Genomic DNA, 12,264 nt, shown 5'->3' with positions numbered 1-12,264 from the left:
ATTGTCAGAGAGAAAATATCATTTCCTCTCCTACTGTAAGGTGGAGAATGTTGGGAAGCCATAGCAGTTTTCTTCTAAGATGAGACTCAAAGCAGCATGGGGCACAGCGGAATCCAATTCTTCTCTTGACACTCAACTAATCTTTTGTTGTTTTTTTGGGGGGGGTGTTTTTGTCTGCTTGTTAGAGATAAAAGTTACTTTATCAGCATAATGTGAATACAATGATCAAATCATTACAGAAGAGCACTTCATAGCCACATGAAACTCATCACTAATTTACTAATATAAGGGAAACGTAATACATTATTGAGTTAGAAAGCAAGCCAAAAGCAAACAATGACCAAATCAAGGAGAAATCCTGAAAGCTGTTAGCAATAACAATCTCCACGTTAATATTTTTATTTTATATCATGTATGTCTGTGACTTAAACATTATCCAATGGGTATATTACTTTTATGACACCAAATCATGCAGAGCTTGTCCTGAGTTACATTCCCATCAGTCTCCCCTAACCGTAAAGTCAAATGGAACGAATGTTAATGAAATACAACTTTTATCTAAAAAAAATGCACCAGAAGTTTTATGAAATTTGTTGTAGTCTTTCCTGGAAATACTTGTATTAAAATTATTCAATTCTTATTAAGATAAGAATAAAGATCAGTATTTGATCTTAAAAAGGCCCTTGTTTTTGGAACACGGATCTTAAAAAACTAGCTTGTTGAGTATGCAGTTTAAGATCTCCGTTTCTTTAAGTAACATTTACACATGTTGAAGCAGTAATAAAATAATTACAACATCATCAATAGGGAGTATCATGAGAGACATGAAAAGGGAAAGTATGACAATATTGTAATCCCAGGACTCAAGAGACTGAGGAAGGAGGAGCATAAGTTTGGGACCAGCTTGTGTTATATATATTACAAGCTCTAAGCTAGCCTAGGCTACACAGCGAAGTTTGGGACCAGCTTGTGTTATATATATGACAAGCTCTAAGCTAGCCTAGGCTACACAGCGCAGAATGAGAGCAGGTGAGTTGGCCACCAAGTCTGAAGACACGAGTCTTATTCTTGGGCTCCATATTGTGGAAAGAGAGAAGCATGTTGTCCTCTGGCTTCCCCCTTGTGCCATGACATACACTTTGTTCCCCCAAGCAGGTAAGTCAGTGTGAAAAATATTTAAACAGGAAGAAAGAAATACCTATCAGGGCATGGTAGCATATGCTTATAATCCAAGAAATCCTTGGGAGGCTGAAGCAGGAGGATGGGGAGTTCGAGGTCAGCCTGTATTACATAGCAAATTCAAGGCTGATGGTCTTCAAAAACCAATGAAAGAAGGAGCTGGGGGGGGGAGCAAGAGGAAAAGGGAGGAGGAGGAGGCAAAACTGGGCACACTGAGTAGAGAGAGAGTATCATGGGTCCGGAGTAAGCATGGCAGACAGATTTGTGAAGCACTCTTTCTATTTTTTTTTTAAAGGAAATACCTGCCTATTTTAAATAAGTCTGATAATTCAAGTTTAGAAAAATTGTATCTCTGTGACTCATTGTGAAACCAGTTTTAGAAGACATACAAAAGTATCGAAAGAATTGGTCACATGTCCTGGGGTTTAGAAATGGCTTTTCAGAACACAATGGGGGCAAGCTGCTGATCAGGAGGGGCAGCACAGGCTAGAGAGGAGCAGACTGTGTTAACCTGTTAGTTCCTTTCCTTCTTTTCCCCTTTTGAGACAGGCTCTCCCTCTGCAGCCCGTGCTGGCTTTGAATTAACTTCCCTCCCCCTGTCAGCCTCCTGCATGATGACAATATAGGCATGAGCTGCCCTGCCCAGCTAACTGAATTTCTTACATAAGGTTATTAGATTGGCTAGAGGTGCTTTTTTTTTTTTTTTTTTTTTTTTTTGTAGAAATGTGTAATCATACGTTTATATCTTTATGAAGCTATTTGTTTATTTAAGATTTTTTTTTTAGAGTAGTTTAGCTATGTGTGGCAGGCTGTCCTTGAACTCACTCTGTAGTCCACTCCAGCCTCAAACTTGCAATAGTTTTCTTTTCTCTGACTCCTGAGTGTCAGGATTACTAGGTGAGTAAAGCCACTGAAATGGAGTAACGCCATCCTAGTGAAAACCTGGACAGATGTTACCTGGATTCTACTAAAACATCACAAGGAATTGACAACAGTGCCAGGCACTGCCCCACCCCGTGCCCCACTGCCCCACCCCGTGCCCCACTGCCCCACCCCGTGCCTCACTGCCCCACCCCGTGTCCCCCTGCCCCACCCCGTGTCCCCCTGCCCCACCCCGTGCCCCACTGCCCCACCCCGTGCCCCACTGCCCCACCCCGTGCCCCACTGCCCCACCCCGTGTCCCCCTGCCCCACCCCGTGCCCCACTGCCCCACCCCGTGCCCCACTGCCCCACCCCGTGCCCCACTGCCCCACCCCGTGCCCCACTGCCCCACCCCGAGCCTCACTGCCCCACCCCGTGTCCCCCTGCCCCACCCCGTGTCCCACCCCGTGTCCCCCTGCCCCACCCCGTGTCCCCCTGCCCCACCCCGTGCCTCACTGCCCCACCCTGTGCCTCACTGCCCCACCCCGTGTCCCCCTGCCCCACCCCGTGCCCCACTGCCCCACTGCCCCACCCCCGTGCCCCACTGCCCCACCCCGTGCCTCACTGCCCCACCCCGTGCCCCACTGCCCCACCCCGTGCCCCACTGCCCCACCCCGTGCCCCACTGCCCCACCCCGTGCCCCACTGCCCCACCCCGTGTCCCCCTGCCCCACCCCGTGTCCCCCTGCCCCACCCCGTGCCTCACTGCCCCACCCTGTGCCTCACTGCCCCACCCCGTGTCCCCCTGCCCCACCCCGTGCCTCACTGCCCCACCCCGTGTCCCCCTGCCCCACCCCGTGCCCCACTGCCCCACCCCGTGCCCCACTGCCCCCACCCCGTGTCCCACTGCCCCACCCCGTGTCCCCCTGCCCCACCCCGTGCCCCACTGCCCCACTGCCCCACCCCGTGCCCCACTGCCCCACCCCGTGCCTCACTGCCCCACCCCGTGCCCCACTGCCCCACCCCGTGCCCCACTGCCCCACCCCGTGCCCCACTGCCCCACCCCGTGCCCCACTGCCCCACCCCGTGCCCCACTGCCCCACCCCGTGCCCCACTGCCCCACCCCGTGCCCCACTGCCCCACCCCGTGCCCCACTGCCCCACCCCGTGCCCCACTGCCCCACCCCCGTGTCCCCCTGCCCCACCCCGTGTCCCCCTGCCCCACCCCGTGTCCCCCTGCCCCACCCCATGTCCCACTGCCCCACCCCGTGCCCCACTGCCCCACCCCGAGCCTCACTGCCCCCCCCGTGTCCCACCCCCTGCCCCACCCCGTGCCCCACTGCCCCACCCCGTGTCCCACCCCGTGCCCCACCCCATGTCCCCCTGCCCCACTCCACTTGCTGTGGACTCATCATTTGGCTGTATAAACAGAAGCTCTATTGGCTGCGAATTTCAAGCTGCTGGCATCTTTCCTCCTAAACCCTGTAAGGAATCTGTCGGTCTGACTCTGAAAAGCCCAGTTATCTTGCTGCAAGTTTTTACATCTACATATATAGCACCAACATAATTGTGTCCATGACTAGATGAGCAAAATGAAAGTCAGCATGGTCCCAAGCAAGGGTGACTTACAAATCTATGGAGCATTTCACATTAGCAAAAAACACAACAACAACAAAAAACAAAAAACTAAAGAACAAAACAAAACACCCAAAAAATAAAACAAAAAAGGAAGAAAGCAAACGCACTTGTCAGTATTCTGAATCACCTAGTCTAAAAAATGTCACTCGCTGTCAGAACCCTGTGATGGTATGGTTTCTCTTCCTGTAACTGTACCCTTGCCCAGGAGACAGCTGTTCCCAACAGGAGCTCCCAGATGCCAATTATAGCCTTCCTTAAACTTCTGCAGTCTCAGAGGACTTGTGTTATTGAATGTTTATGTGAATTATAAGACAGAAGCAACAGCAGCAAAAATAATGATGTAATAATGGACTAAAAGCTAGCAGAGAGAGGGAGGTTGGATTATTTTTAGTTTGTTCCATTCCATGTTAATTTTTCTCAGTGCAGTAATTTTTGCATTTTCCAAATATTATGACATAATTGCTTGTAAATGATGATCATTCATTCTATTTGTTAAATGAAAAGAGACAGATACACGAAATACTATACCTCCATGACACCATCTGAAGAGCACATAAAAGGCTATTCCTACATTCAACTGAAGCGAGAGATGACTCATGTCCCAAATGAGGAAGAAACCTTTCATTTCTCTCTGGAAAAAAAATATGAAAAATCTTTATGTTGCTACATTTTAATGAGATACTGAGCATTGCATTTCTCATGATTATTATCTTGAATCCGATCCCGTCATTCACAATGACAGAAGCAGGGCAGACAGATGCCTACATTCTTCTAGGAGCTTCATCAACAGGCAGAGATATGCAGAGCTTCCAGGTGGAATGTCTGCCTTTGAGCATCACTGCAGATTATCCTAGGAGGTCATCACACCCTGTTTAAAATCAAAGAGCTCCCTCATCAGACAGTTCCTCTGTCTGCTGTAACCTCTGACGATGCACAGTTAATGTCTGACTGGCTCACACCTATCATGATCTGAGGAAAAGTGGAACAAGCCAGTGACATATACTGTGACAAGTCAAAGCTACAGGGGGCCCTTCATCTCTGGGGCTCAGAAGAGACCTGTGATGGAAGACACTGTCCACAGTTTACATCTGGGGTCTTAGCTCTTCACCAGTTGTGGAGTAAGGTAGCTCAGTAACAGTTATTATGCTTTTGTCAATTTAGTTAAACCTGAGTTTTCATATTAAAGAACTTCAAAACACAACCAGCATAAAACATGTGATTACAGTTTTTTCTTTTTTTGGTGGCTTACAAATTTGGAGAGCCCTTTCTTAATTCATGACTGCATAGTTCTATCAGAGGCAGTCCAAGCTGTAGAATTGCCTCATCAAAAGTTAGCTGCTCACCACCCAGCTATCAGAATGGTGTGGTGGCAGCCAATAGGAGAGACTCACCTTTCATCAGCAGCCTTGCATGAAAGAATCACAGAACACACGAGAGAGCGCATTGGTCTGTGCGTGGCCAGAGGAAAGCACAGCTGTCTTTAAGTACTCCAGGGTTCCGGGTCTCTTTACCTGCCTGCTCATTTGCACTGCCCTCTCTTCAGAGCCACGCAGCTGCCCTGTCTTCCCTACTGCCTGCCTGTAGTGACTGCTTCAGATTTTTACCTATGAGGCAAATGGAAATGTCAGCAGTGCCCTGACCTACATTTCCATTTCCTGAAGAGGAACTCGGTGTCCATGTCACAACGACTAGCCCTCATGTCCCTATTTGGGAAAACCCAGATTGCTGAAAGTAAACTGCTGTGTCAATACTTTCCCCTCTCGCCTTAACTGAAAATAATGTCTTATCCAGGAAGCCAAATGGATGGGCATGGTTGTACGTGCTTTTAATCCAGCACTTCGAGGGAGAGGCAAGCAGATCTCGGTGAGTTCAAGGACAGCCTGGTCTATGTAGGGAATCCTAGACCAGCTAGGGCTACATATAGTGAGATCTGCTCTCAAAGCAAATAAACACACACACAAAAAGAAAACATCAATCCACGTAGCAGCTTATTTTTCTACCTGCAACATATACTAAAGCGAGCGATGGAATAGTGAGGATTAGAGAGAGGAGAGGTGGAGAGAAACTCTCTATTTCCCCCAGCTCCTTCAGAGATAATGGCAGTGTGGGGCAAGTAAGGAGGAAGTCGCACGCTCTCTCCTGTCAGCCTCATTTCCAGGTTCAGGGTTACCGATCCGCATGCACACTGTTGAGGAGAAGCTCAAGGAGGCTGAACCTAGGGGCTGTGCATCCCCAGCAAGAAGCACAGCTTTTCTGTCAACGCTCCCCCTCTTTCCTTTGGCTGCGAGGGTCAATGGTGGGTGACAGGGTAACAAATGATGGGAAATTAGATTTCAGAGCAGAGAAGGGCGTGTGGAAGGGAGGGATGATAGCCCTGCCCCACCAAAGATACCAAAGAGGAACCTAAGTCGCATCAATCAACAGGCACCTCACAAGGGTAAGGGAGACAGACAGGGTTTATACCCCTGTTAGTCCTTAGTTTATCAACAAATGCAGGGAGCAGACAAGGGATGGCAGGCCAGTGAGGGAAGGAAAGGGGGAAAGCAGGTGAGGGTGAAGTCAACTTTGAAGCCCCGGGAGTTAAATGGTAACTGCTTATGTACAATCCTCCCCCCCTTTTTTTGGTTCCTATGGTGGTTTGAAGGAGGACAGCCCCCATGTGCTTGCCTGTCCCTTATCTAGTGGGTGGACTATTTAGGAAGGCATGGCCTTGGAGCAGGCATGTCACCAGGAGGTGAGTTTTGAGGCTTTTGAAGTCCACACAAACACAGTCTTACTCTGTCTGCCTCCAGCACCAGCTGCCTGCCTGTCACCATGCTCCCTGCCATAGTGACCATTAACTAACTCTCTGAAGCTGTCAGCAAGTCTCCATTAAAAACTTTCACTTACTCTAGGCTGCTTACCAGGTCAGCAAGTCTCCATTAAAAACTTTCACTTACCAGGTGCTACGCCATGTCACCAGGCTACTTGGCTCCAAAAACAGCCACTGGAATGAGAGAAGGAATACCCTCCCATTCTCCAAAAGACAATAAGACATTTCCTCCCTACAAGGAAAAATAGCCTTGAATAAGAATCAACAGTTTAAAGATGGGGATATGGCTAAGTATGTCAAGTGCTTGCCAGGACACTGATCCACTTACAGCTTATTTTTGGGATTTATATAACTACGTTTATTAAGAAAAGTCACTTTTGGGGCTGGAGAGATGGCTCAGTGGTTAAGAGCACTGACTACTCTTCCAAAGGACCTGCGTTCAATTCCCAGGGCCCACATGGCAGTTCACAACTGTCTGTAACTACAAGTCTGACACCCTCACACAGACATATATGCCCAAAGAACACCAATGCAAGAAAAAATGAAAATAAATAAATTATATATAAAAAAAGAAAAGTTACTTTTAAATCTCCAGTGCTTGGAAGGCTGGGGATCTCTAGTCCAAAGACAGTTGGGTTACACAATGTTTAAAGATAATGTGGGAAATTGATTAAGACCCCATTTCAAAACCAAAAGAAAGCTTGGGTCTAGAAATATGGTTTAGCTGTTAAGAGTGCTTGCTGTTCTTTCAGAGGACCCAAGTTCGGTTCCTAGCAACCACATTGTAGCAGAACATTTAAAACGCGGCTGTTGTGCTCAGACTCACTGGAGACGGTGAAACTGCAATTTCTGTGAGTAAAATCTGAACACAGATTTTTTAAAAAGCCTCCTGAATGACTGTAATTAATGGCCAAGCCCAGAACCCCTGGAAAACTTGACTGTATTATAACTTTGAAGACTAAAATGACTACAGACCGACTGATTTAATGACCAGTTATAGCCGAACAAGCTGTGAAGGAGGTGTGAAAACATTTCACTTGTGGAGAACGGAAAATGCAAGGGACAGTCTCTAAGAATCTTCAAGTTGCTCCTCCATGGTGAGAGAAGAGAGAGCTTCAACCAGAAAGCCTGTTAGTGGAGAAGTGAGCGAGACAGTGCATGGCTGTCACCCTAGTCCTTGGCAGTATGAGACACAAGGGTCATGAGTTTGAGTTTAGCCTTAGATATCTGGCAAGACCCTCCCTGCCCACTCCACCCCTGGCAGGCTAAAACCAAATGAACTTCAGGTCAGTAGCAGCTTGAAATTGGTGTTGTATTTCCAGCTAAATAGTTAAGTTTTACTCCGAAGGCAAAAAAGAGATGTCAGATATTGCTAAGTAAAGAGATAACACTATCCAATGAAGGTTTAGAAGAGAATTGTGATGACTATGTGGAGAGCTGATTAGAGAGGAAGCCACCACCCATGGCAAGAGGGCTACCAAGACTCACTCAACTGAGGCCAGAAGAAAAACAAAGCGGTAGGGATTTGGAGAGTTATGTGGAGATGTGGAGGTGTTCTGAAAAATAATTTCCTTGGAATGGGTAACATTACCAGTTTATTTGAGTACATAAAATTACCAGTTTATTTGAGCACAAGCAACACATTATCATTACCAGGTTACTGAAAATTGTCTGTCTTAGTTTTTTGGGTTGATAGAGTCTCACTGATGTATTAGACTTTGTTATTCATGTTGACGTTGAACTAGGTTTTGTGGTGCAGATATTTCTCTTTCAACTGTTTTTTTTATTTTTATTTTTTTTTTATACATTAACATCCTCCAGTGGGTGAACATCCACTGCTGTGTATTTCCTTTACCAGTGATGCATGGCTCACCGAGCCTGACCTACCTTTCAACACTGGAAAGTGTGAGTAATTAGAAACATACAGACTAAAAGACATAGCTATTATTTAAGAAGGGAAGAGACCATTTTCAATGAATTAAAAAGATTATTAAAGTAGAGTTAGGGGCACTTACCCAGCATATGTAGGCTCTAGACTCATTCTTTGAGTTAATTCTTTCTTCGTTTATGGCTTAATTATACATCTTAAGATAAATTGAGGTTACTTTTATTTATTCTTTAAATATGCCAAATAAGTGGGGAGCAATTTTGTCTTATTAGTTATGACAACACTGAACTGGTACCTGGAGGTTTTCTGAGACGAGCCATATATTGACTTATCTGAAAGACAATGCCACCCCCAGCATCTCAGGGCTTTGGCTTCAGACACCTTAGGTTCATTCAGCTATGTTAGAGGGAAAGGAACAGAAGGTTGATTCACCCCATTTCCTGTGAGGCACACTCTAAAGGTTAGCTTTGCTTCATTTCCCAAGACATTTAAGAACTCTAAGAAACAGAGACACATTAGAACCCCTAATGGGAAATATAAAATAGAACAACTGACTTGAAATTTAAGCAGGCTCTTATAAATTCTTACATACAAATCAGGAATTGTGCTCCTGGGATTTACTCAGAGGATAAAAAGCGAATAGTACACCCAATCCGGCATATGGGAGTTTACAGCATTATTCATATTTACTCAAACTTGGATACAACCAGCATGTCAATTAGTAGGCAAATGGATAAACTGTGGTATAGACAGATGATGGAATAGTATCCAGTGTTAAAAAATGAACTATGATGTCATAGAAAGACCCAGGGAAAGCTTGCACAAATGTTATTAGGTAAAAGAAGCCAGTCTGAAAGACTACATACTGTATGATTCCCACTGCATGACATTACAGAAGGTAAAAATTATAGAGAACTGAAAACCAACCAACCAAACAACAACAAAATAATCACAGGGCCTGTTGGGGATTGAGTGGAAGGGAAGAAGGGATGAAAGGGTACAGGGAATCTTTAAGGCAGTGAGACTACACTGAGTGATGGTCTCTGTCATTCTGTATTTATTCAAACCCATAGAATTCACATCACATTTCCACAAACCAGGACTTTGTGTGATAATGGCATGTCACTATAGGCTTATCGTTTCTTAAAAACAAAATGTAGTGCACTGATAAAGGTGTGGAAATAAAGTACACAAGAAATATATGGCAAGAACAACATGCTCCAACAAAGTAAAAATAAAGTGAAATTAAAAGGACAAGTCAGGAAATTCAGTGAGAGGAGACTCAACCCAGGCGGTGACATACTTAGGTGTTGCGGAACAGATGACATTAGTTGGGAATAATTTTGCACTGTGAAATCCATGAGCCTGAGGACAGTAGGTGGACCAACCTCTGGAGCATCTCTCTGCCTGGGGGGTCACTGCTGTAGAGCCCATGAACTCCGAAGCTCCAGCAGACATCTTGCTGTCCCATCCTTCCCATTGAGTGATTCATGCTTAGTGGATTTTGAAAGCATGACAAGAGGGTAGCCTATAGAGACTTCCGTGCTGTGGCTTCTGCCCTTTGCACCCATTGCACTTGGAAGATACCTCCTCAAATAGAACACCAGGTATGATTTAGGTCATCTCCAGAGAGAGGCAGTATGTCCAGCCCACGGACTGCAAAGCTAAGTGTGGCCAGCAGAGGCCACTGGTATGCAAAGAACAACAGCTACTGAAATGAAGACTGTTCTTGCAGACAACAAACACTTGCTGGGTAGAGCATATGTCATAGGACAGACTCATGTCTGTATTTCCAGTACTCAGGAAGCCGGGGCAGGATTTCTGTAAGCTCAAGGTCAGTTTGACCTACAAAGTAGACCCTAAATCAAAATGATAACACTAAGAAATTAGTTCACAGTTTCAACTGGTTAGCGCCTCATCCCCTATCTCTATATATGCCTGCCAGTCTTCCAAGGTTCCTTTCCCTTCACTGTCCTACTTCTTCCTCTGTCCCCTCCTGGTATGTTGTTGCAAGGTGTCTTGTGAGCCTAGCTGTGTAGGCCACAGCCCCCCTTTGAACTATCGATTCTTTAGCCTTCAACTGTGATCACAAGCTTGGGTTTTCATGCTCAGCCGGTCTTTAATTTCCAAAGGCCCAGAAGGAAGCTGCTCCAGCTCCTTTTTTCCTTCCTTCCTTCCTCTCTTCCTCCCTCCCTCCTTCCTTCCTACATCTCCCCTCCTCTCTTTCCCTCATCCAGTAGTACATAAACAAAACTAAATAAATGCATTAAGGGGAATATTAAAAATAAACATCATACACTATCATTACCCAGATCTAGACCCTGTACATTTCAGTGGTCTTTTATATAGTTAGAGCAGTCATTCTGAAGCTTCACATTGAATTTAACACTTTCACTATTGGATATATTTATGTGCATATCCACCACCAAAACAAAAAACAAAACAAAACAAAACAAAAAACAACACTACAATAGAATTGGGATCAGAACTAGAAAAACAATTCTTCTTCCTCTTTCTTGTCTTTTCATTTTAAGATTCAAGGTCTGATGGGTCATTTTCTTGAAGGGTTATTTTTGACTGGGCTCAAACTTAGAGGTAGAAACATCGCCAATATACTTCATCATGCAGAATACAGATTGATAGGGATGCAGAAGAAGACTGAGAAAATACTACACTCAAATATCAATGGGGAAAAAAAAGAGCATGTTCATGGGATCTAAGAACTGTGGGCCATGCCCCAGAGGGAAGGATCAGTGATGAAGAGATCATACTGCTCTTGCAGAGGCCCCAAGATCAGTGCCAGCATCCACACCAGGAAGCTCACAACCTCCTGTCATGCTAACTCCAGAGGCTCGAAGTCCCTCTTCTGTCCCCCAGGTGCTTTTGCATTCGTATGCACACACAGATGTACACTATGCTGGCTGACCTTGGTTGTTAAATTGACTACATTTGGAAGGAACTGAAACTGAAGCAGCCAGTTTGCACTTGTGATGAATTTTTCTCGGTAGAATTATTTGAGGTGGGAAGACACACCCTGAATCTGGACCATTTGAGGTCAGAAGATATACCTTAAATCTGGGCCATACCTTCTGGTGGCAGTCCACATAAAAGACTATGAAAGAAGGAAGCTTGTGCTTTCTGTCTGCTTGTCCCCATTCTCACTGGCAAGCTCATCTATCCTGACCCATTCCTTTGCTGGTGTTAGAACTCACTTCCTTGTGATTCCAGTGTGGAACAGAAACTGGCAGCTCTCTAGCACCTCTCTGGGACTTCAGCACCAGAATGGGACACATCCAGTCTCGTAGACTGAACTACTGTTGGATTCTTAGCCTTTCCCTCAGGAGACAGCCATTGTAGGAGTACTTGGACCACAGCCTGCAAAGTGCTATGATAAATTCCTTACTAATATATCAGAGCACATTAGTTCACTCTACCAGTTTTGTTTCTTAGAGAACCCTGACTAATAAGAACATATAATTAAAAAATAACTCTAAAGTGAAGTTGCAAAATAGATGCTCAGCTTTATTGACTCAAAGAAGAACAAGTCAGCAATATAATAAAAATAGTTATTAATGACACATTATAATTATAATTACTACTGGTAGCTTTAATGGAAACTTTTGTCAATTTGTTATAAACAATTTATGCAAACTAAACCAACTTTTTAAACTAACTGTGTGTAAAAATATTACTGGGAAATTAATTGACTCATAATTGAAAAAAGTGGGAAGCACTATATACTACAAAGTTATAGGATTTTGGTTTTATTTTTTTCATTGGAAATAGGACTTGATAGACAGTTCAGGATGACCTGGAACTTACTATGTAGTCCAGGCTCTCCTTAGCCTTAAAATCCTCCTCCTGAAGTTTCAACAGTAGAGGATCTGA

At 45.1% G+C, this 12,264-nt stretch overlaps 2 protein-coding genes across 2 annotated transcripts in view; both read right to left on the bottom strand.

Annotated features, from left to right (window-relative positions):
* The window catches only part of Il23r (interleukin 23 receptor), a 52,783-nt gene extending 48,509 nt beyond the window's left edge, over positions 1 to 4,274 (bottom strand). The window contains exon 1 of the mRNA XM_051203102.1: positions 4,205 to 4,274. Within this exon, the coding sequence (XP_051059059.1) occupies positions 4,205 to 4,274 (70 nt within the window). The remainder of the gene's footprint in view (positions 1 to 4,204) is intronic.
* The window catches only part of LOC127235735 (ribose-5-phosphate isomerase), an 877,486-nt gene that overhangs the window by 280,909 nt on the left and 584,313 nt on the right, over positions 1 to 12,264 (bottom strand). The window lies entirely within an intron of this gene.

This window comes from Phodopus roborovskii, unplaced genomic scaffold (assembly GCF_943737965.1).
Source record: "Phodopus roborovskii unplaced genomic scaffold, PHOROB, whole genome shotgun sequence".
Lineage (NCBI taxonomy): Eukaryota > Metazoa > Chordata > Mammalia > Rodentia > Cricetidae > Phodopus > Phodopus roborovskii.
The sequence above is the reverse complement of the archived record's forward strand: the minus strand, read 5'-3'. Positions and strand labels throughout refer to the sequence as shown.